The sequence below is a fragment of the Chiloscyllium punctatum genome, chromosome 42, assembly GCF_047496795.1.
Source record: "Chiloscyllium punctatum isolate Juve2018m chromosome 42, sChiPun1.3, whole genome shotgun sequence".
Taxonomy (NCBI): domain Eukaryota; kingdom Metazoa; phylum Chordata; class Chondrichthyes; order Orectolobiformes; family Hemiscylliidae; genus Chiloscyllium; species Chiloscyllium punctatum.
Window position 1 is genome coordinate 15,812,013 of NC_092780.1, and position 25,797 is coordinate 15,837,809.

Sequence of the window (25,797 nt, forward strand, 5' to 3'; positions counted from 1 at the left end):
ACCAACTCGGCAGATACGTGATCCGACTTGAGCCAGGGCTTGTACCGTGATCCTTATCCAGCTAATGGGACAGACGGGACGGGCAAGGGAAGCCTGGCAAGATAGAAGGAGAGATCACCGATTAAATTGTTGCTTCAATCCAAAGAAGTCCCCAGACCGTGGGATGTTGACAGGGGCCCTGCTGTTGTGTTTGTCTGTCTTGTGTTTGTCCTGTTTTTCTCTCATCTGTTTGTCCTGTGTGTTTCTGTGTTTGTCAGTGCTGCAGTCTGTTCTCTATTCCCAGCTCGAACCAGAGGTCCATGAGGTTGCGGGACTCCCAATCCACAGGAGAGGGACCACCCTGGGGACAAGTCTAACTTGTCCCGCTGAGGCAGCGGTCCGCGGACACTGAATCTCTTCAGGAAGTAACAAGTGCCACTGTAATCATCAGGCTTGGAGAGTAAGGTTGGGAATACCCTGTTTGTACAGGTCACCAGCCAATATCGTTTGGGAGCAGAATAGGGAAGGTAGGTACGGCGACCCTTAATGGCATGACTTTAGATAAGTTCAGGGAAGTGGTCAGTCCCAACGCCCCGCCTCCCCCCCCCAAACTTGAAATCATGGTGTCCCGAAACCTTTGAAAGAAAAGGAATCCCTCCCAGCACCACAGCCCTCCCTCAGTACGCCACACATCCCTTGTTGCTGAGGAACGTGATCCTGGGGTGGTTGGATGAGGGGGCTGTGTTACTGGCTTCCCAGCTGCACAGGGCAGCAGAGACTGAGACAGTGACAGAGAGAGAGAGAGAGACAGGGACAGAGAGAGGGAGTGAGAGAGAGACAGGGACAGAGACAGGGACAGAGAGAGAGACAAGGGACAGAGAGAGAGAGAGAGAGAGAGAGACAGGGATAGTGAGAGAGGGAGTGAGAGAGAGAGAGAGACAGGGACAGAGAGAGGGTGTGAAAGAGAGAGACAAGGACAGAGACAGAGAGAGTGAAAGAGAGACAAGGACAGAGACAGAGAGAGTGAATGAGAGACAAGGACAGAAACAGAGAGAGAGCGAGAGGGACGGAGAGAGAGAGACAGACAGACAGGGACAGAGAGAGAGTGAGAGAGAGAGAGAGCAGAGACGGTCCGGCAGCCTGTCACAGTTCATGCTGGTATTCAGCAGGGTCTTAGTGCCTGGACACACATGATCACTGAACATTCGAGAAACTTGGACTCTTTGGGTTCAGCCTTGCATGCACATTTGCTTGCTGGTGATTGAACGTTTCAATCCATGCAGCTGAAGATCCAGAGGTGTCTTGAATTAATTTGCATTTGGTGATCTATGATGGTTTTTCTTTTAAGGAACAATGAGTAATTATGAAATGAAAGTTCTGCATAAGTTTTATTAATAAGGTATTAATGTTCCTGCTCTTCATATACACCATGACTGCCCTGCTGTCACTCTCTAACGAGTCAAAGAATTGACTAAAGTAGATCCATGCGGTTGCACTAAACCTAAATTGGCATCAGACTGTACACTGCTTCTCTATCAGAGTTTTCAGAAGTATGTTTATTTAAAAATAATACAATAGAGTTCAATGATCCAGTATAATACAGTGGAAGTAACATTTTGGCATCCTGGACTGAGGTGCAGGATGATTCTGCGTGAGAAGAAACGTGAACTTTATATGGCTGAATTAAAATGCAAAAGAAAACTCTAAAACTAAATCTCCCAAACTGCCAATACTGCTTTCAGAAAATTATATTGCCATAATTAAATGTTGCTTCGTGGTCCAAATAATTTTAAGCCTGCAGCATCTCATCAGGGAGTATGAAGTACCCATGGTAGAGCGACGATCTGACCCTGTCAACTTCAGCATCAGAGCTGTCACTGTCCCCAATACTGCAATGATTTCTGCTTCATGCTCAATGGCCCTCCTGGGTCGGCAGACATTGTGCAAGTTGAATGCCAGCATCCACTGCCCCCCTCAGGGTCTCACGCTGGAAATCCTGGATACATACTACTCCATGCTGCGGGCAGCCATTTCCCTCGAAGCTCCGGCCCTCCCAGCTCCAGCTGCGCCTGGTCGTGCTCACAAGCACGTAGAGTCCCCTCAGTTGCACCGGGGATGGGCTTTCTCTTTTAGAAGTGTAACCCCTCCACTTTGATTCACTTAGTCAGGCCCTCGGCCCCCTGGTAGAGGTTGCCCAACTTGGGCAGGATGAGTTCTGTGTGCGTTGCGCTCCTGCAACACTCCAAGCCACTTTTACCACGCAAACCCCAGCACTGCCCCCTCCGATGAAAACCCCCTGTTGCTGGCCCATGTTCCAGCATCACTGTGAACACAGCACCCCAACCATGCACGCCAAGTGGTGTCCACCCTAATACACACAGTCACTCTCAAACAGGGAGCCATCCTGCCACCTATACCCACTGTCGCCAGCAGCAGTAGAAGGGATCAAGCCGGTTATTGACTCCTTCCTACAACAGGGTGTCCTAGTTCCCATGACCAGTCTATGTAATACACCCATGATACCCATCCCAAAACCCGGGAGGCCCAGAAAGTGGTGTTTTGTCCAGGATCTGAGGGCTGTAAATGCAATTGTGGATCCCTGCTCCGCAGTAGTCACGGACACTAACACAATACTCAGCAGAAGAAAGTTGAAGTTACTTGCATCAGAAGCAACGTTTATGTAGTTTGTGTTTCAATAATCTTAAATGATAATATACACTTCATCATAAAGAATAGGATCAGTGTTGGGACCACAGTTATTCACAATTTACACAATTGTTTTGAGTTGAGGACCACGTGGAATTTCTCAAAGTTTGCAGATGACACTAAGACGAGTGGCACAGCAAAGTGTGTGGTGGACTGGGAAACTTTGCAGAGGAACATAAATATTTCAAGTGAGTAGGTAAAGGTCTGTCCGATGGAATACAATATTAATAAATGTGAAATCATCCACTTAGGTAGGAGCAACTGTGAAAAGGACTATTACTTGAAAGGTAAACATTGCAGCGTGCTGCTATGCAGAGGGATCTCGGCATCCTTTTTAATGAATCATAGAATGTTGGAGTGCAGGTACAACACGTAATTAGGAAGGCAAATGGAATGTTGTCCTTGAATGCAAAAGAAATTGAGTTTAAAAGCAGTGAGGTTATGTTGCAGCTGTATAGGGTGCTGGTGAGGCCACACCTGGAGTACTGCGTACAGTTTTGGTCTCTTACTTGAGAAAGCTTCACGAGGTTGATTCCAGAGTTGAGAGGGTTGACGTATGACGAGAAACTGAGTAGAATGCAATTATATTCATTAGAATTTGCAAGAATCAGGGGTGATTTTAGAGAAACATATAAAATTATGAAGGGAATAGATAAGATAAATGTAGAGAGGATGTTTCCACTGACAGATGAAATTGCGACAAAGGGCATAGACCTTCTTTTTGAACAATGAAGGTATTGAGGATTACAGTGAGAAGGCAGGTAAGTGGAACTGAGGACACGAAAAGATCAGCCATGACCTTAATAAATGGCGGAGCAGGCTGGAGGGGCAAGATGGCCTACTCCTGCTCCAAGGTCTTCCATTCTTATGCTACTATGAACATCGGCCATTCGACCCATCAAACATGTTACTGTATTCCATAAGGTCACCAATGACTTAATGATGAACAGAACACAGCCTCCCAGATAACTGATCACTCCTCATTTAAACAATAATCTGTATAAAGCATCAAATGCACTGTATGTTGCAGCCACCACTGATCATTGCGGAAGTGAACTCAAACTGATAGTCCTCTGAAAGAAGACAATTCTACTGAAATGAACCTTCGATGGGTCGGTCCTTATTTTTAAATTAATCTTCCAGGATTTCTGTCTGGTGTGACACAGGAGTTTAGCATCTACCAGGTCAAGACCATTTGAATCTAATGTTTCAATGAATGGTCCCTATCTACAGCATCAGGAAGATGTGTAATATTTCCCTCAATGTCACTCAGCAACTTGGTTCCATCAGCGCATTGAATGGATCACACTGACTGACAAGCTGCTATGCAGAGGGATCTCGGCATCCTTTTTAATGAATCATAGAATGTTGGAGTGCAGGTACAACACGTAATTAGGAAGGCAAATGGAATGTTGTCCTTGAATGCAAAAGAAATTGAGTTTAAAAGCAGTGAGGTTATGTTGCAGCTGTATAGGGTGCTGGTGAGGCCACACCTGGAGTACTGCGTATAGTTTTGGTCTCTTATTGTGAAAGCTTCACGAGGTTGATTCCAGAGTTGAGAGGGTTGACGTATGACGAGAAACTGAGTAGAATGCAATTATATTCATTGGAATTTGCAAGAATCAGGGGTGATTTTAGAGAAACATATAAAATTATGAAGGGAATAGATAAGATAAATGTAGAGAGGATGTTTCCACTGACAGATGAAATTGCGACAAAGGGCATAGACCTTCTTTTTGAACAATGAAGGTATTGAGGATTACAGTGAGAAGGCAGGTAAGTGGAACTGAGGACACGAAAAGATCAGCCATGACCTTAATAAATGGCGGAGCAGGCTGGAGGGGCAAGATGGCCTACTCCTGCTCCAAGGTCTTCCATTCTTATGCTACTATGAACATCGGCCATTCGACCCATCAAACATGTTACTGTATTCCATAAGGTCACCAATGACTTAATGATGGACAGAACACAGCCTCCCAGATAACTGATCACTCCTTATTTAAACAATAATCTGTATAAAGCATCAAATGCACTGAATGTTGCAGCCACCACTGATCATTGCGGAAGTGAACTCAAACTGATAGTCCTCTGAAAGAAGACAATTCTACTGAAATGAACCTTCGATGGGTCGGTCCTTATTTTTAAATTAATCTTCCAGGATTTCTGTCTGGTGTGACACAGGAGTTTAGCATCTACCAGGTCAAGACCATTTGAATCTAATGTTTCAATGAATGGTCCCTATCTACAGCATCAGGAAGATGTGTAATATTTCCCTCAATGTCACTCAGCAACTTGGTTCCATCAGCGCATTGACTGGATCACACTGACTGACAAGCAAGTAGTTTACAGAACAGCAAGAAATATTAACAATCTCAACAGTGCTTGAGTAGAAGCGAGCAATGCCACAGGAGATCCATTACAAAAATATTACATGCGGTGCAATTGTCAAAAATTCTGATATTAATACTGAAACTAAATAGTTAGTTATTCTCCTTCTGTTGTGCTACTTAGAGTGATAGAGTCATAGAGATTTACAGCACGGAAACAGACCCTTCGGTCAAACCCATCCATGCCGACCAGATATCCCAACCCAGTCGAGTCCCTCCTGCCAGCACCCAGCACATATCACTCCAAACCCTTCCTATTCATATACCCATCCAAATGCCTCTTAAATGTTGCAATTGTACCAGCTTCCACCACTTCCTCTGGCAGCTCATTCCATACATGTACCACCTTCTGTGCGAAGAGGTTGCCCCGTAGGTCTGCCACCTATACGGCAATACCCACTGTCGCCAGCAGCAGTAGAAGGGATCAACCCGGTTATTGACTCCTTCCGACAACAGGGTGTCCTAGTTCCCATGACCAGTCCATGTAATACACTCATGCTACCCATCCCAAAACCCGGGAGGCCCAGAAAGTGGCGTTTTGTCCAGGATCTGAGGGCTGTAAATGCAATTGTGGATCCCTGCTCTGCAGTCGTCACGGACACTAACACCATAGTCCGCAGCATCCCTGCTTCCGCCACCTGTTTTTGTGTGATTGACCTCTGCCCAGCTTTTTTCTCTATTAAATTGGTCCCTGAGAGCCAGTACCTTTTTGCTTTTATGTACGGCGGCTGCCAGTCCACATGGACCCGGCTTCCCCAGGGTTACACTGAGAGCCTCACAGTCCCCGCTGCTGCAGTACACCGCACCCTCTCCACCCTACCCCTCCGTGCCACAGCACCCTCCTCCAATACAAGGTCGATTTATTACCGGCCTCTACCTCAGCTGAATTATGCACACAGGACACTGAGGCATTGCTCCACTGTCTAGTAAAAGATGGACACAGGCTTTCAATGGAGAAAATGCAACTCTGCCAATACAAAGTACAGTCCCTGGGATACAAACTCTCACATGGCCTCAGGGCACTATCCAAAGAACAGGTCATGGCCATTACTCAGCTTCCCCCGCCAGCCACAAGAACTCAGCTGCAGGCTTTCCTGAGAATAGTAAATTAATGCAGGCACTGGATCCCAGACCACCGTGCCATTGACGAGCCCCTACGGGAGGCATCCTCACCAAAGCAGCCAACAAAAGTGACCTGGACACCAAAGATGGAACAGGCATTCACTGAATTAAAACAGCGATTAGTCTCTGCTCCTGCCCTGGGGGTTCCAGACTACACTCAGCCATTTTATCTCAATGTCAATGAATCCGAGGAGTTTACATGCGGCATCTTAACACAGCTCCATGGGGATCTCCACGGCCCTGATGCTTTTTACTCTGTACATTTACCGCCTGTTGTAAGGGGAATGCTGCTGTGTTTGAGAGCTGTGGCAGCAGCCATGATAACAGTAGAAAAGGCCACCCCCCATCGTGCTGGATCACCCATGCACTGTTTTGGTTCCCCATTCGGTCTCCCTGCTGCTAAATCCAGCAGCAACCCAGCATTTCACTGCTACCTGGAGAACTGGCTATGAGGACGCTTTACTGACAAAAGCTAACCTGTCCGTACAGCGTGCCCCTGCCCTGAAACCCACCACTTTGCTCGATGCTGTTTGTCACAGGACGGTTGGTTAAAGGTTCAAGCCCCATGTCTGGCACTGACAGCTGTGAAGGAATTGATCGTTCCCATCAACATCATTCTGGATACAAGAACCACTCCCCGGCTCAATCCTGACCAAGAGGCTGACGAACAGGAGAATGGGAAGGATGTGGTGAACAAGAAAGATGAAGAACAGGTGTCCAGTTAAGACTCTGTTACAATGAATTTTTGAAGTTCTAAAAATTGTTCAAAAGCAGCAATGAGTTTCTGTAATGTGAGATGAAAATATATTTTTGTCAAATCCATTGTATTCAAGTTGTAAATCTGTAATGTGCTTTTATCAGAATTCATGTACAGGTAAATTATTTATGTATGTATGCTGGAACTGTGAATACTTCTGAATTTTATGTACCATTCTACCTTCTTACGTGACAGAAGCAAAACTGATACATCACTAATAATCTTCACTCTGACCTCCCTTATTCACGGTTACGGTAAATACACCTTTTAGGTTTGATTAAGTTCAAACTGGGCATAAAATCAGTCAGTCGAGATCTGCCTCAGTCAAACCTCAGGTCATATAGTCATAGAGACATCAAGTCATCCAGCATGTAAACTCAACCATGCTGAACAGGTATCGGAAACTTAACTAGTCCCTATATCTTTCTAAACCTTTCCTGCTCATGTAATTGGCCAAATGTTGTTTAAATGTTGTTAGAGTACTGGCCTCTACCACTTTCTCTGCCAGCTCACCCTCTGTGTGAAAAGGTCGGCTTTCTCGTCCCTTGTAAATCTTTCCCCTCTCACCTTAAATCTAAGCCCTCTAGTTTAGGACACACCTATCCTTGAAAAAAGACCTTGCCTGTTCACCTTATCTGTGTCCATCATGATTTTATAAGCCTCTATAAGGTCATCCTCAGCCTCCAGTCTTCCTGGAGAAAAGGTCCCAGTCTATTCAGCCTCTCCTTACAACTCAACACTCCAGTGGATCCAATAGTTTCAGCACCCAGCTCTGTCAAAAGATATCAAACTACAGTTCAGACACTGTCCTTGAACAATTTTCTACACTTCAATCTCAGAGATATTCCCTGCAGCTTCACAATAATCAGAAACAACAGCTTCAAAAACAGAAGTTGATGGAAAGGCTCAGCAGATCAAAGTGAATGTTGTGGTTCCTGTGACCATTCTTCAGAACTGAGGACACGGCCAGACCTGCTGAGCTTTTCCAACAACCTCTATTTTTGTTTCTGTTTCTGATTTACAGCATCCACAGTTCTTTCAGTTTCTTTTAGCAATAACTGCTTGTCATCCAACCCAATCTGTACCCTACACTGTTACTGGATGGTGAGATGCACTTTCATTGGGGTTAAATGATTATTGTGGCTATCGGGAATGGAAGGTCAAGTTAGTTGCATCAAAAGCCACTTTTTCATGAAGGTTCTGTTTCAATAATATTAATGATGCTATACCCTTGAACATAAAGAATAGGAACAGCAGCAGGCCATTCGGCCTTTAAACTCACTTCGCTATTTCTTGAGGTCACTAATGAATTAATGATGAACTGACCACGACAATCCTGCCTCCCGGAGAACTCATCACTCCTTACTTAAACAAGAATATGTACAAAGCTTCACTACATTTAATGACACAGCCTCCACTGATCATTGAGGAAGAGAATTCAAACAGGTAATCACCTGAAAGGAGATAATACTCCTGATATGAACCTTATGTGGGTGAGCCCTTATTTTTAAACTCTGCTGCTGATTTGAGGATTTCTGCCTGATCTGACACACCCTTTCAGCAGCTAACAAGCCAAGATTTGATTGGATTTGAGTTAGTATCATCACATGTACCTGGGTACAGTGAAAAGTTTTGTTTTGCATGCAGTATAAATACATCATACCATACAAAGTGCATAATTGATAGAACAGTTCGAGGAATACAATGTTATGGCTGCAAAGAGAGTGCACAAAATCAACATTAGATTTGAAACTGGACAGCTCCATTCAGGAGTCTACTAACAGCAGGGAAGAATCTGTTCTTCAACATGTTGATACGTGTGTTTCAGTTGTTGGCTCTTCTGCCTGATGGAAGAGCTTGGAAGATATTATAACCGGGGTGGAAGTGGTCTTTGATGATGCTTGTCCCCTTTCTGAGACAAGAAGCCATAGATGGAGTCAATGGATGGAAGCCTGGTTTGTGTGATGGACTGAGCTCTGTTTACAAGTCTCTGTAGTTTCTTACAGTCCTGGGCAGAGCAGTTGCCATTCCAAACCATAATGCATCCAGACAGAATGCTTTCTATGTTGCATCTAGCATCTACAAAAGTAGATGAATGATCGATGGGCATGCCAAATTTCCTTCAATTCCTGAAGAAGAAGAGGCATTGCTGTGCTGACTTCACCGTCACATCCATGATGGTGGTCCTGGATAGATTGTTGGTGATTGTCACTCCAGGGGAACGTGCACTCACGATCTTCTCCACCTCAGCTCTTTTGACTTAGACAGGGGTGTCCCCTCCTCTTTGCTTCCTGAAGTCAGCTCTTCAGTTTTGCTGACCTTAAGGGAGAGATTGTTATCTTTATACCACGACACTAAGCATTGTATTTCCTTCCTGTATTCTGTCTCATCATTGTTTGATATCCGGCCTATAACAGTGATGTTGTCAGCCAAATTGGAGATGGATTTCAGATGAAATTTGGACACACCACCCATGAGTGTACAGGGAGTACAGTAAGGAGCTAAGTATACAACTTTGTGGGACACCGGTGTTGAGGATCGGTGTAGAATAAATGCTGTTGCCTATCCTCACTGATTGTGGTCTGTGGGTGAGGAAGTTGAGGATCTGGTTGTTGAGCCGAGAACAGAAACCCAGGTCTCAGAGTTTAGAGATGGGTTTGGTTGGGATTATAGTGTTGAAAGCAGAGCTGTAGTAGCTATGTATCTTAATAATCCCTATGTTCCAGGGAGACTAGGGAGGTGGAGTCTGCCATGGATCTGTTGCGCTGGTAGGCAAATTGCAAGGAATCAAGGCAGGCTGGGAGGCAGGAGTTGATACGTGCGATGACTAATCTCTCGAAACACTTCATAATTATGGAGGTCAGAGGCACTGGGCAGTAGTCATTCAGGCACGCTGCATGTGTTTTCATTGGCACAGGGATGGTGGTGGTGTTCTTGAAGACCCTTTCAATCTAATGTTTTAAAGAATGGTCACTGTGGCACAGCATCAGGAAGATGTGTCATACTTCCCTCAATATCACTCAACACCTTGGTTCCATCAGTCAATTTACTGGATCACACTAACTGACAAACACGTGGTTTATAGAACAGCGAGAAATATTAACAACAATACCCTTAGTCGAAGAGCAGAAGTGACTTTTGCCACAGGAGATACATTAGAAACATATTAATCCAGCACAAATAGCAAAGAGACACAAAATTTATATTGAACCTAAAATTTGATTCGTCGTTCTCCTTCTTTGGTTCAATTTCTCATAAACCAGAACGGAAAATGGGAGTGTAAAGAGGTAGCAGACCCAAAGGCCTGTCACAGACTGGAATTGTACCTATAGTTGCAAAGACAGAATTTGCAGAGCTTAGCAAAAGAACATGGGGGGTGGGAGTAATTGCATTGCATTTCCGAAGAGTTGACATTGACCTGATGGACCGAATGGCCTCGCCATCTGCTGTCACACTCTAAACGTATTGTTGTGTATTCTCCATTTTCCATTTTGTAAATCTCATATGGTCTTATCATTAGCCACAGGGCTTAGTAATTCAAAAAGATGCAGCAGCTTCAGTTCTACATTTTTCACCTTTAAATATATTTCATGACAATTACAAAACAGCAAATGGCTTTAAGGACGGAATAAATACTTATTTCAATTTAAAAGCGGCTGGTGTAACTTTCGCCCCATTTTTATCGGTGATAAATTTCACATCAATCTCATTCAAATCATTGAAAATACCAAAATCAGAAAAACAAATACAGCCACTTCATTATCTCATGACATGAGTTTATATTTGAATCAATTAATCCCCTTTCTGCTTTTACAAACACTCACTTTCCAGCACATTCCCAGCTTCCTGCTCAGTTGTCAATCATTAACATTGCCCCTCCCATCTGGGCTGTCACTCTCTGAGGACATTCCGGAAGACTCTGGAATTCCTCCAGTAGCAGTCAGTGAGTCCAGACCTCTCACAAACTGGAATTGTACATACACTTGCTAAAACAGAATTTACAGAGTTTGGGAAAAGACCATGGGAGATGCGAGTAATTGGATAGTGCTTCCAAAGGGATCACACCTGCCTGGTGGACCGAATGGCCTTGTTTGTTGCTGGGTTGATCGAAAGCAATTTTTCCGCCTTCTTCATTTTCTATAATTGGAAATACTGAATCAAACCCATGATTCACAACAGGGTTTTATAATATTAATGGAGACAGCTTCATTTCAAAGTGTTTCATTTTTAAAAATGTGTTATCATCATAAACAAGGGAATTGTCTGCAGGCAATCCAGACTTTACAGAACTTAAATAAAACTCATGATTTGGAGATGCCGGTTTTGGACTGGAGTGTACAAAGTTCAAAATCACACAACACCAGGTTATAGTCCAACAGGTTTAATTGGAATCACACAGGCTTTGGGAGCGACACTGCTTCATCAGTTGACAGTGATGAAGAAGCGTCACTCCGAAAGCGAGTGTGCTTCCTATTAAACCTGTTGGACTATAACCTGGTGTTGTGTGATTTTTTTACTAAATAAAACTCATTTACAATTCCCTGCATCTGAAACAGACCAATATCACATTCATATCAACAAAATCACTGAAAACACGAATATTAGAAAAACCAAACACTGCCTCGTCCTTCCTGCTTGTCATGAGTTGTTATTTCAATAAATTAATCCTCTCTGTGTTTGAACAAACCTCACTTTCCTGCACAGACTCAGCCTTCTGCTCAGCTGTCAATCATTAACATTGCTCCGCCCATCTAAGCTGTCACTGTCTGAGAACATTCCAGAAGTCTGTGGATGTCCTCCAGTGGGTGTCACTGAGTCGAATCATTCTTGTTTAAAGTCAGGCTCAGATGTGACGTCATGTATTTTCAGCTCACGTGTGATAAACCCAGCAAACTTGAGGACATTCTGGAAATGTCTGGATTTCTGGCAGTAGAATATATAAGGTGTGAGCTCAGAGTGCTGCAACAGATCAGAGACTGAAGACTGGGAGTTCACATCAGTCAGTTTGAGGGAAGTGAGAGAAGAGGCAGAGACAATGCTGAGCTATCGGGCTTTCCACCCTTCACGTCTGTGCCAGCAGCCTGTATACACACTGGCGCCTGTTGCACACAGGCTCTGGGAACCACTTGAATGTAACAGGTGGGAACAGGTGGAAGATGTGAGAAAGGGCATGAACTTCATCAATCGAGTTCTTGAGGATCTGACAGCAGAATGTTTTGGGGAAATACCAAGAACTCAAGACAACAAATCTGATGCTAATGGAGAAGGTAAAAGACAATCCGAGGACAAGGATGGAGATGGCTTTTCTGTGTCCCTGAATGTCCAGTACTTCTCCCCAGAAGACCTGAGGGTGAAAGTAATTGGAAGAAAAGTGCTGGTGACAGGAAAACACGAGAAGAAATGTGATGATGGCAGCGGTTGTTACAGCTACAAATATGAAGAGTTCAGGAGAGAATTCCAGCTGCCAGAGGATGTCAATGCTGAAGCTCTTCGATGCTGTTTGTCACAGGACGGTCGGTTAAACATTCAAGCCCCACGCCTGGCACTGCCAGCTGTGTATGAACGGACCGTCCCCATCAACATCACCTCGGATACAACAACCACTCCCGGGCTCAATCCTGACCAAAAGGCAGATGAACAGGAGAGTGGGAAGGATGTGGGGATGAAGAAAGATGAAGAACAGATGAACAGTTAAGACTCTGTTACAATGACCAGCTGAAGATGTAATAATTGTTAAAAGCAGCAATGAATTTCTGTGAATGTGAGATAAAGAGATATTGCTGTCCAATTAATAGTTTTCAACTTGGAAACCTGTAAAGTGCTGTTATCAATGTTCTTGTGGTTTATTTTTGAATGTATATTGGAAGAATAAATACTTTTGAAATTTAATTATAATGATTCTGCCTATTTACTTGATAAAAAGAAAACTGATATGTCACTCTGACTTACATTATTCTCAATTAAGGGAAAGAAGCCTTTTTTACTTGGATTAATTTAAAACACAGAAACAAAATCAGGTGGTCACGATCTGCCTAAGTCTGAGCTCAGGTCGGTCAAAAATGTCCAGCTACTGTGAAGAGACTGTGCTGAAATAATTGTGTACACCTCAGCCTCAGGGATAATCCCTGCAGCGTCACCATCATGAGCGACAACAGGTTGTCATCCAACTCAGACACCAGTCTGTCCACCACTCAGTTATTGAACGGTGGGAAACACTTTCATTGTGGTTAATTGATCATTGTAACTGTCAGGGAGAGAAGGTGAAGTTACTTCCATCAAAAGCAACATAAATGTCAGTTTATGTTTTAACAATATTAATGATACTACACACTTCAACATAAAAAATAGGAACAGTGTTGGGACCACAATTATTCACAATTTACAGAGATGATTTGGCGTTCAGGAACACATGTAATGTCTCACATTTTTCAGATAACACTAAGATGAATGGCACAGCAAAGTGTGTGGTGGACTGTGAAACTTTGAAGAGGAACTTTGATATTTCAAGTGAGTAGGTAAAGGTCTGGCAGAAAGAATGCAGTGTTAATAAATATGAGGTCATCCATTTAGGTAAGACTAACAATATAAAGGACTATTACTTGAATGGTGAAACGTTGCAGCATGCTGTGATGCAGAGGGATCTGGGTGTCCTTTTTAATGAATCATAGAAGGTTGGTGTGCAGGAACAATATGTAATTTAGGAAGGCAAAAGAATGTTTTCCTTCATTGCAAAAATGATTGAGTTTAAAAGCAGGAACGCTATGTTGCAGCTGTATAGGGTACTCGTGAGGCCATACCTGGGGTATTGCGTGCAGTTTTGGATTCTAACTTGAGAAAGGATGTACTGGAATGAGAGAGGGTGCGGCAGAGCTTCATGAGGTTGATTCTGGAGTTGAGGGGGTTGACATATGAGGAGAGACTGAGTAGAATGGGATTATATTCATTGAAATTTAAAAGAATGAGGGGGGATCTTATACAAACATGTAATATTATGAAGGGAATAGATAAGATAAATGTAGAGAAGATATTTCCACTGGCAGGTGAAATGGCGACAAGAGGACACAGACGCAAAATATGATGATGGCAGCGGCTGTTACAGCTACAAATATGAAGAGTTCAGGAGAGAATTCCAGCTGCCAGAGGATGTCGATGCTGAAGCTCTTCAATGCTGTTTGTTACAGGAGGGTCGGTTAAAGGTTCAAGCCCCATGCCTGGCACTGCCAGCTGTGAATGAACAGACTGTCCCCATCAACATCACCTCGGATACAACAACCACTCCCCGGCTCAATCCTGACCAAGATGGAGAGGTACAGGAGAGTGAGAATGATGTGGGGATCAATAACAGACGTAGAACAGATGGACATTTAAGATTCTGTTCCAATGGACTTTAGAAGATGTAAGAATTTTGAAAAAGCAGCAATGAATTTCCCTGAATACCTGAGGACAAGATATTGTTATCCAATTAATTGTTTTAAATGTAAATCTGTATTGTGCTATTAGCAGTTTTGATGTATATTATTTCTTTATGTATATTGGAAAAATAAATACTTTTGGGAATTAACTATGATGATTCTGCCTTCATATTTTATCAAAACAAGTCTGATACATCACTGACGTTCTTCACTCTAACTGACATTATTGTCATTTACCATAAAGATACTATTTAACCTGCGTGAAATTAAAACCCAGAACATGAAATCAGTCTATCTAGTTCTGCCTAAATTTCAACTCAGGTCAGTCAAAAATATCAAACTTAGAGACTATGCGTGAGCCAGTTTTTTTACAGCTCCATGTCAGAGATATTCCCTGCAGCGTCCCAATCTTCTCCAGCAACAGCTTGTCATCCACCTCAGACACCAACTTGTATACCAGTCTGTGACTGGATGGTGGCAAGCACTTTCTTTGTGGTTAAATAATCATTGTAACTTATGGAGGTTGGGGGGGTGGGGGATGGTGGGGGGGAGGGGTGTGCGGGGGGTTGGAGAAGCAGCTTACTTGCATCCTGAGTCACCTTTATGATGTTTTTGTTTTCAATAATATGAATGATACTGTACTGGGCCTTAGTGGTTGGCATCTGTTGCCTCACAACGCCAGGGACCCAGATTCAATTCCACCTTCAAGCAACTATCTTTGTGGAGTTTGCACGTTTTCCCTGTGTCTGCGTGGGTTTGTGCTCTGGTCCCCTCCCACAGTACAAAAATGTGCGAGTTAGATGGATCGGTCATTCTAAATTGCCCATTGTGTCCAGGATGTGCAAAACTAGCATCAGATTGATAGGCTGAATGGCCTCCTTCCATACTGTCAGGATTCGCAGAGTCTATGATGTTTCTGCAATCATAAAATATTGGAACATGAGTAGGCCATTCAGTCCTTCAAAATCATTTCTTCATTCCATAAGGTCACCATGATGGACAGAACATTATAGTCCTGCCTCCCGGATACCCGATCACTCCTTATTTGAACAATAATCTGCATAAAATCTCAAATAAGTTCAATGTTGCAGCCACCACTGCTAATTGGGAAAAAGAATTCAAATTGATAACCCTCAGAAAGGTCGATAATTCTCCTGATATGAACCTTAGACGGTTGAGCCCTTAATTTTAAACAGGGCTCCCGACTCCAGGATTTCTGGCTGATGTGACACATCCTACTGGCAGACAATTAATCAAGACTCTCTGAATCTAATGTATCAATGAACAGTCCCTATGTACAGCATCAGGTAGGTGTGTCATATTTCCCTCAATGTCACTCTGCAGCTTGGTTCCATCAGTACATTTCCTGGGTCACACTGACTGACAATCAAGTGGCTTGCAGAACAGCGACAAATGTTAACAATGATATCCATATTCCTCAAAAAAAAAGGAGCGATGCCACAGGAAATCCTACAGGAATATTTTAAGTGCAGTACAACTGTCAACAGACTCTGAACGTATATCGAACTGAAACATAGTTTGTTCTTCTCCTTCTGTTGTGCTGTTTCTAGTGAATTGGAAAGGAAGATGAGAATGCGAGGAGGTAGCAGATTCAGTGCCCTCTTGCAAACTGAAGTTATACGTATGCTTGCAAAAACAGAATTTGCAGAGCATGGGCAAAATAGCATGGGAGACGCAAGTAATTAGAAAGTGCTTCAAAAGAGATGATACTAGACTGATGGACAGAATGGCCTAGCTTGTTGCTGAGTAGATCTAAAGCAATTCTTGTGCATTCTTTGTTTTCTATATGTTGCTAAATCCTGCAGCAATCGCATATCTGGCAACACGGTGTTATAATATTGAAGGACACAGCAACTTCATTTCTAAGTATGTCATTTCTTTATAGACATTATCATGATCACAAATGAGCTCATTACATTTAGGACAGGTTCAACACTACTTAGCGTAAATAAAATGTATTTGCATTTCAAACTCCATCTCGAACTTATACATATCAAATCAATCTCTTATGAATCACTGAAAACAGTAATGTTAAAATGACCAAATACTGCCTCTTCATTCTGAGATGACAAGTTGATATTTCAATAAATTAATCCTCTCTGGGTTTTTAAAAAAACAAACTTTCCTGCACAGATTCAGCCTTCTGCTCAGCTGTCAATCATTAACATTGCTCCGCCCATCTAAGCTGTCACTGTCTGAGAACATTCCAGAAGTCTGTGGATGTCCTCCAGTGGGTGTCACAGAGTCGAGTAATTCTTGTTTAAAGTCAGGCTCAGATGTGACGTCATGTATTTTCAGCTCACGTGTGATAAACCCAACAAACTTGAGGACATTCTGGAAATGTCTGGATTTCTGGCAGTAGAATATATAAGGTGTGAGCTCAGAGTGCTGCAGCAGATCAGAGACTGAAGACTGGGAGTTCACATCAGTCAGTTTGAGGGAAGTGAGAGAAGAGGCAGAGACAATGCTGAGCTATCGGGCTTTCCACCCTTCACGTCTGTGCCAGCAGCCTGTATACACACTGGCGCCTGTTGCACACAGGCTCTGGGAACCACTTGAATGTAACATGTGGGAACAGGTGGAAGAAACGAGAAAGGGCATGAAGTTCATCAATCGAGTTCTTGAGGATCTGACAGCAGAATGTTTTGGGGAAATACCAGGAACTCGAGACAACAAATCTGATGCTAATGAAGAAGGTAAAAAACAATCCAAGGACAAGGATGGAGATGGCTTTTCTGTGTCCCTGAATGTCCATAATTTCTCCCCAGAAGACCTGAGGGTGAAAGTATTTGGAAGAAAAGTGCTGGTGACAGGAAAACACGAGAAGAAATGTGATGATGGCAGCGGCTGTTACAGCTACAAATATGAAGAGTTCAGGAGAGAATTCCAGCTGCCAGAGGATGTCGATGCTGAAGCTCTTCGATGCTGTTTGTCACAGGATGGTCGGTTAAAGGTTCAAGCCCCGTGCCTGGCACTGCCAGTTGTGAATGAACGGACCGTCCCCATCAACATCACCTCGGATACAACAACTACTCCCCGGCTCAATCCTGACCAAGAGACAGAGAAACAGGAGAGTGGGAAGGAGGTGGGGAACAAGAAAGCTGAAGAATAGTTGGCCACGAATCACTCATTTATAGCAAACTCTTTAAGTTAAAATAATTTCTCATGTGTAGAACTACATTTCTGAGGATTTGAAGTGAATATGTATTGCTGAATATTAATTGCTTGTCGTTCTGTATTTTTCTGTTATCAGCATTCACAGGAACTATTTATGTATGCATTTTGGTGCAATAAATACTTTTGAAAACTAACTATGATGATTCTGCCTTCTTACTTGAAAAAAACAAATCTGATACATCACTGAAAAGCTGACTGCATTATTCTCATTTACCAAAAGACATGTTTAAACGTCAATCAATTTACAACCCAGAGAATGAATTCAGTACGTCAATATCTTCCAAAGTCTGATTCAGTCCTAGCAGTCATGAAATTCTCTTGAACAGCCAGCACAGCACATTTGAGGATCTCTCTGGACCAGCAGATATTCGTACAGGTTCACAATGAGCTGCAACACCCCTTGGTCCAGCACAGATTCCAGCCTGTACACCAGTCACTTACTGGATAGTAGGAATCACTTTAATTGACATTAGCTATTTAATATAAAAATCAGCATGCGGAACAGTGAAGATATTTGCACCATATGCAAGTTTTAGTGTTTCACCTAAATAATATCACTGATCCTGTATCTTTAATGTCTGTGTCTTTCTGTAGCAATAAAATGAGTCACATCTTGGAGATGATGCATGCTCCCGCTACCAATCTCTCCCATCCCAGTCTGTGATGTCTGCTAGGCTGTCCTCCCTTCCTCATCTTCTCTCCCTCTCCTATATCAAAGGGTGCACAAATGAAAACATTTAGACTGAACTAATACTAAGTCTGGAATATAGTTCACTATCCTGTCACCATTTCATGATAGAGAGTAAAGAGTTTTATTGAAGTTCATAGTAGATTCATGTGTAATGGAAACTCATTTATCAATTATAAATTTGTGATTTTTGCATCAAAAGTAATGCTAATGAATTAATTAATAGAAATGTTCAGCATTGCTACATGTTTTCTTTTATAAGTTCTGCTGCTTCAAATTCAGTGATCGTTCTTTTAGAGTCATTTTCGATGTTATTTTAAGTCTCTCTGAATACGGTAAGTAAACTGTTACATTGCTGCTTACGATCTATTGTAGTAAATGGAGAACTCTGGATGTAAACTCACATTACAATTAGTTCCTTTTTCTTGCAAAATCTCTCACAAACGTGATTGAGTTTTTTTTTGTAGAGGTGACCACAAAGATGGATGAAGGCAGAGCAGTACATGTTGTCTATAGGACTTCAGCAAGGCCTTCGAGTGAGATCAACATTAAATTTGAAAGTTACTGTGTTTACAACTCTCTGTTGTTTCTTACGGTCCTGGGCAGAACAGTTACCGTACCAAGCCATGATGCATTTGGCTAGAGCGTTTTCTATGGTACATCTATAAAAATTGTTAAGAGTCATTGTGGACATCTTGAATTTCCTTAGTTCCAGAAGATGTGGAGGTGTTGTTGTGCTTGGCCATTGCGTCAATGTGGGTGGACCAGGATAAATTGTTGGTGATCGTCACTCCTACGAACATGACGATCTCGACCATCTCCACCTCAGCTCCATTGATGCAGACGGGGCAGACCCTCCACCTTGCTTCCTTTGCTGGGTTTATCACACATCGGCTGAAAGGAAATGAATGTCTCATCGTGTTGGTTTAAAACAGGAATGAATTGACTCAGTGATGCCCACAGGCAAATTCCAGCATCTTCTGGAATCTATTCAGCACAGATGAGAAGAGTGGTATTAACTTCCAAGAAATTAGATTCTTGTAAATGAAGCAGCAGGGGACTACACTGGTGTGAAGTTGAGAATCTGGCCAATTAGTTGTGAAATCTATTACATTTCTAATTTTATCCCCTGCAGAGCTATTAGTTTATTTGTTTTGAGCATGTGTTTCACTGCAGTCTGTTACCAAAGTGGCCCATTATTTTACAATTTTACAATCTCTGAATACTTTTATTAATGGCTCAACCTGTGCACAGTTACTTAGCCTTAACTTTCATAAAACTTTCAAACTTCAAATGTTATTTGTACTGTAGAGGAACCAACATAAGACTGCCATCCCAGCAGCAGCACTGCTCATTGCTGTTGGTGGATAAATTACATTATTAGCTAAGTGTCATGTAAGAATGGTAATACCGAAACTGTGCTGAAGATACTCAGGGAAGGGAATCAGGAAAAGAAGAGGAGACAGTTTGAGCACTTAGATTAATGTCCATATATGTGCCTGTCACAATTATTCTTAAATATTAGAGGAGATTAAAGAAGTAGATGTTGAGAATTCAGAACTCACAGCTGAGCAAATCTGCAGAATCACAGTACACACTATAAAAGTCAACTCAACTCATCCATTGGTTAATTATTAATATAAGGCATGCTGCCATCTACTGGAAAAAGCTCCAGACCCAGGACAAAGTGAGAAAGCGCAGTCCACAAACCAGGAAGAATATTCTCCTCTGATTTAGTTGCATTGGCAACACAGACCTTTTGACATGTGCTAACTATGTCTGTTGAGACACCAGTCCTGACAATGAAAGCTCATAAATGGGAATAATTGATGGATGGTTCCTGTATATTTCAAGTGCAGGGGCTGTGAATATTTCCTTTGGCAGCTTGCCCCATTGTGGGATTGTCCTTGAGGAAAAAAAAGAGTTGATGCACCATCTTAGAAACAAATGTGTCTTTGCGGTTTATGTAGATGGCTACTTCGTGGTTTGTGTCAATTCCCATGAGCCCACTCCATGTTTTAGAGAACATGATCAGTCTACTTTCTCTCCGTCCTGAGCTGTAGTAATTCCCATTCCCAATCTTTGCTCAAGGATGTGACACCGTGGTAATGCTGATTTGTCCAGTATGTACTTAGAATAATTCAATCTTATTGATATTGTGGCTGTATAAAGATTTGACACACAGCTAGCATTTTCAACATGTCCAATCTCATGATGCACTATTTTCCATTGTCAATTAAAAAGTCAGCACATCCAATTTTGGCTGAACAGTCAATAGTCGTTTAAACAATCGATCTCCAATGACTTCATAACTAATAAACAAAAATGTTCAAATTTTTTTAAGAAACTGCATTCTTGTTGTTGCAAGAGTTACCTATAAGGCAAATTCTCATTTTGTATTTTAACTGCTTAAGCACTAATAATCTAGGATGATTACCTCAGCAACCAATGCCACACAATAGCACAAGGGTACTTCTAGGCTACAGTGAGAGAGAGTGTAAAATGCAAATTATTTTCATTTATCGGTGATATTCGCATTTGCAACCATTTACTTCCTACCTAGGCCTTTGATTAACTAGCTACTTAATTCCTGGAGCAACCATTGCTATCTAAAGAACACCAAAGTTCCTTGCTCTCTGTATGATCTATGTACAAATGCCACAGCTACAGGCAAAGTTGGCAAAGATCAGTTCTGGCCACCCTATTATAAAAAGTATTTTATAAAACTAAAAATACGACAGAGAAGATTTACTAGGATGCTACCTGGACTGGAAGGCTTGAGTTATAGGAGAGGTTGGATAGGCTGGGACTTTTTTTCTCTGCAGAGTAGGAGACTAAGAGGTGACCTTATAGAGGTCTATATAACCATGAAAAGCATAGATAAAATGGATAGCCGTCAGCTTTACCCCATGGCAAGGGAATCGAAAACTAGAGGTCACAGGTTTAAGGTGAGAGGGGAGGATACAAAAGGTGGTGAGTGTCTGCAACAGGCTGCCAGAAGTAGTGGTGAAAGCGAATACAATTTTGTCATTTCAGAAACATTTGGACAGGTACATGATGGGAAATTGACCAAATGCAGGCAAATGAGACTAGTTTAAATTGTTAAAACTGGGCAGCATGTGCAATTTGGACCAAAGGGCCTGTTTCCATGCTGTACACCTCTATGACTCTATGTGTTGCACAATTAAATGTGGAAATTGAGAAGTCGCTGCCCATGATGAGCCTTGGGAAGCAGCATCTTGTTATCTGGCTCTCCATTCAGAAACATCAGGCAGTGTCCAGTTCCTGTGCTTGCGCAGTCAATACAAAGTAAAGCCACCAATACAATGTGAAGTCATTTCATTCCAAATCTAAGAATGTTAATAATTCACTACTACTACTTAACCTGTATGGGACTGGAAATTAACTATTGAAGGTTTGCAATCTCATTATTTCAGGTTTGCCATGTTGTTCAATTTCTTTTAAATAAGTGCTTTGTTTTAAAACATTTTCTCTCTCAATCCTTCTTTCACTGTTTTTATTTCTTCCTATATTTTGGCATCAAACTCATTATTCTAAAGTGCACTTTAAATTTGTCTTTATTAAAACACAGTTTTGGAACAGAGACCAAGGAAATCAGGACATGAGTCCTGATTGTAATGAAGAACATAAAAGGCAATTGGAAAATAAGGCCGGAGATGGTTGGTTTTTCTCTAGCGACGATTCTGCCCAGAAGAACTGAAGTTAAATGTATTTGAAAGAAAAATACTGATGAAAAGAAACTACAAGAAGGAAAGTGACGGCAGTAGCAAACCTTCGAGTTACAAATATGAACATTGTAAAGAGAATTCCAGTTGCTGGCGGATGCCAATGTTGTACTGCTGTTTGTCACAGGACGGTCGGTTAAAGCTTCAAGCTCCATGCCTGGCAATACCAGCTGTGAATGAATGATAAGTGTGTATTCTGCATCCATTAGTTTTAATGTTAAGAAGATTATAAAGTGATATTGTGATTCTTAGAAGAATGCAAAGTGAAAGAGAAGACTGGGGAATGGTATTAGGTGAATTGATCATTCAGAGGGCGCAGCAGCCTTGATATGCCAAATGGCTTCTTTCTGTGCGATAAGAACTCTTTGAACCATTCCAATTAGTACCACCTCTGATCCAGCAGATACTTTCCAATTCAAAGTTAATATTTCTTATGGGAACAGCAGAAATCATAGAATCCCTACAGTGTGGAAGCAGGCCATTTGCCCCATCAAGTCTACACACCGATCATCTGAAGAGCATCCCACCCAGACCCACGCAACTATCCCAAACCTGTAACCCCGCATTTTCCCATGGCTAACCCAGCTGACCTACATATCGCTGCACACTATGGACAATTTAACATGACATAACCCCTTGGCATCATGGTAGCTCACAAACCTACCAACAGACTAAAACAGCAGCTAATGAACTTGAAAGATCCTATACAGGCAACAAGCAAAACTAATGTCATTTACAAAATACCGTGCAAGGACTGTAACAAGCATCAACTAGACACAAAACGACATGACCCTCTCTCACTAGTATCCTTACATACAGATAAAGAAGGACACCACTTCAACTGGGACAACATATTCATCCTAGGACAAGCCAATAAGAGACATGCATGAGAATTCCTAGAAGCATGGTATTCCACCCGGAACTCTATCAACAAACACATTGAGTTAGACCCCATCTACTACCCCTTGAGAAAAACAACAGGAAATGACATCACCACAGGAAATGACATCACCAACCAAAGAAACCCAAACACATACATAGAAAGCAGGAATGATGAACGGTGCTTCGCCCAGAGGTCCACTGAAGATGTTACCTAGTAGGGTGACGCAACATCTGGAAATGAACCTTTCAGAACCTCAACTTCTCAAAACTCGCTTAGCATGGCCAATCCACCTGACCTGCATGTATTTGGACTGTGGGAGGAAACCGGAGAAAACCCATGTAGACATGAGGAGAATGTACAAACTCCACACAGACAGTAACCCAAAGATGGAAACAAACCCAGGTCCTTGGCACTGTGAGGCAGTGGTGGTAACCACTGAGCCACCATGCCACCCCTAAATGAATGGAAACAATTAGAACAGATATAATAATTTAATAACCTGTGGATAATAAATATATTCAATTCAAAATTTTTCATCATTTCCTTCATTGTTTTATATCTTGAAATTAATTGTTTTATGTTTGCAGTAAATTGCTTCATAAATCTTCACCCTATTCCTAGCAAAAAGTCACAAAAAAAGTAATCAAGTAATTGAAAGAAAGAGAAACAAAAATATGATAAAATGACTTGAAATTTGATAATGAAATTTAATAAAGAATTAATGAACACAGCAAAATATCCCAAGGCGTGTCACAGAAGCATTATCAAACAAAATTTCTTATTTAAGGAAATATTAAGAGAAGTGGCCAAAAGGCTGATCCATCCAGGTAGATGTTAACATGTATTTTAAGGAGAGAGGGAAAGGAACAGAGAGGTTCAGGACACTAGTACCAAACAGCTGAAGGCACTGCAACAAGTAGTAGAGTGATTAAACTAGGGATTTGCAAGAGGTTTGAACCAAACGAGAACATGGATTGTATGAATATGAGGGAAGGGATGAGACCACGCAAGGCTTGAAAATAATGATGGGAATCTCAAAGTTGTAAGATTGGCCAGACTGGGTATCAATATAGCTTGATAAAAGAATCAAGTTTGATTCAGTCATTATATTGTCAAATATTACAATATAGATAGCGCAAAACAATTTACTCTGGGTTCAACTTATGTGATGTGCATCAAGAATTAAACTCCTTTAAATAAGGAAGTTCATAAAAAACAAGGGAAGGATTATGGCATTCAGTCCATTGTCCTTATTCCGCCACTGAATAAAATCTGTTTGTGTCTTTAAATTCACATCCCTATCAGACCCAACCATAAACCTTGATTCCCTTATTGACCAAAAATCTGTCCAATATAATCTTAAATAAATACAATGATCCATTTTCCACAGTTCTCTGGAGAAGATACATCTAGAGATTAATGGCCTCACAAAAAAAATGTTATCTCCATATTAAATCTGAGACCCCTTATTTTTAAACAGCGTCTTCTAGCTCCAGATTCCCCTGTGATAATTAGATTAGATTTAGATTACTTACAGTGTGGAGACAAGCCCTTCGGCCCAACAAGTCCACACTGACCTGAAATTCTCCTACATTTACCCCTTCATCTAACACTACGGCAATTTAGCATGGCCAATATGGAATTCAATGTGAGCAAATGTGAGGTCTCGCACTTTGGAAAAAAGAATACAAGCATGGACTACTTTCTAAACGGTGAGAAAATTCGTAAAGCCAAAGTACAGAGGGATCTGGGAGTGCTAGTCGAGAATTCTCGAAAGGTAAACATGCAGGTTGAGTCCATGATTAAGAAAGCGAATGCAATGTTGTCAATTATTTCAAGAGGGTTGGAATATAAAAGCACCGTTGTGCTACTGAGACTTTATAAAGCTCTGGTTAGGCCCCATTTGGAGTACTGTGTCCAGTTTTGGTCCCCACACCTCAGGAAGGACATACTGGCACTGGACCGTGTCCAGCGGAGATTCACACGGATGATCCCTGGAATGGTAGGTCTAACATATGAGGAATGGCTGAGGATCCTGGGATTGTATTCATTGGAGTTTAGAAGATTAAGGGGAGATCTAATAGAAACTTACAAGATAATACATGGCTTGGAGAGGGTGGACGCTAGGAAATTGTTTCCGTTAGGCGAGGAGACTAGGACCCGTGGACACAGCCTGAGAATTAGAGGGGGTCAATTCAGAACAGAAATGCAGAGACATTTCTTCAGCCAGAGAGTGGTGGGCCTGTGGAATTCATTGCCGCAGAGTGCAGTGGAGGCCAGGATGCTAAATGTCTTCAAGGCAGAGATTGATAAATTCTTGATGTCACAAGGAATTAAGGGCTACGGGGAGAATGCGGGTAAGTGGAGTTGAAATGCCCAACAGCCATAATTGAATTGCGGAGTGGACTCGACGGGCCGAATGGCCTTACTTCCACTCCTATGTCTTATGGTCTAATTCACCTGATCTGCACACTTTTGGACTGTGGGAGGAAACCGGAGCACCTGGAGGAAACCCATGCAGCCATGGGGAGAATGTGCATACTCCACACAGTCAGTCGCATGAGGTAGGGAATTGAACCTGGGTCTCTGGCGCTGTGAGGCAGCAGTACTAACCACTGTGCCACCGTACCTTCACTATCAAGCCTATTTGACTCTTGTATGTTTCAAAAAGGTCACCCCTCATTCTCCTAAACTTCACTAAGTACAGGTCCGACCTGCTTAACTTTTCCTCAAGATGCCAACATGCCTGGAAAGAATCAAAACTGTACACAGTCATACATGATGTCTGGGAAATATGCCCTATCTCTTTACCCTCAAGATGTGTATCTTGTACAATTTGGTTAATATAATTATATCCACAAAATGCTAAATTAAGGGGTGCACATTAGCTAAACATTCTTCTATGTGCCGAGCAGGGTC

At 42.1% G+C, this 25,797-nt stretch overlaps 2 protein-coding genes across 2 annotated transcripts; both read left to right on the forward strand.

Moving 5' to 3' along the window:
- The first annotated feature begins 11,806 nt into the window (after window positions 1–11,806).
- LOC140465557 (heat shock protein 30C-like) lies at window positions 11,807–12,840 on the forward strand. Its single transcript, XM_072561097.1, has one exon. The coding sequence runs from the start codon at window positions 11,987–11,989 to the stop codon at window positions 12,644–12,646; it is 660 nt and encodes a 219-aa protein (XP_072417198.1). The 5' UTR covers window positions 11,807–11,986; the 3' UTR covers window positions 12,647–12,840.
- A 3,856-nt stretch (window positions 12,841–16,696) lies between these two features.
- LOC140465558 (heat shock protein 30C-like) lies at window positions 16,697–17,658 on the forward strand. Its single transcript, XM_072561098.1, has one exon. The coding sequence runs from the start codon at window positions 16,849–16,851 to the stop codon at window positions 17,494–17,496; it is 648 nt and encodes a 215-aa protein (XP_072417199.1). The 5' UTR covers window positions 16,697–16,848; the 3' UTR covers window positions 17,497–17,658.
- The last annotated feature ends 8,139 nt before the right edge of the window (window positions 17,659–25,797 follow it).

Bases quoted from the DNA above. Each gene is read 5' to 3' on its own strand.
- LOC140465557 (XM_072561097.1), top strand. From the start codon at position 11,987: ATGCTGAGCTATCGGGCTTTCCACCCTTCACGTCTGTGCCAGCAGCCT.
- LOC140465558 (XM_072561098.1), top strand. From the start codon at position 16,849: ATGCTGAGCTATCGGGCTTTCCACCCTTCACGTCTGTGCCAGCAGCCT.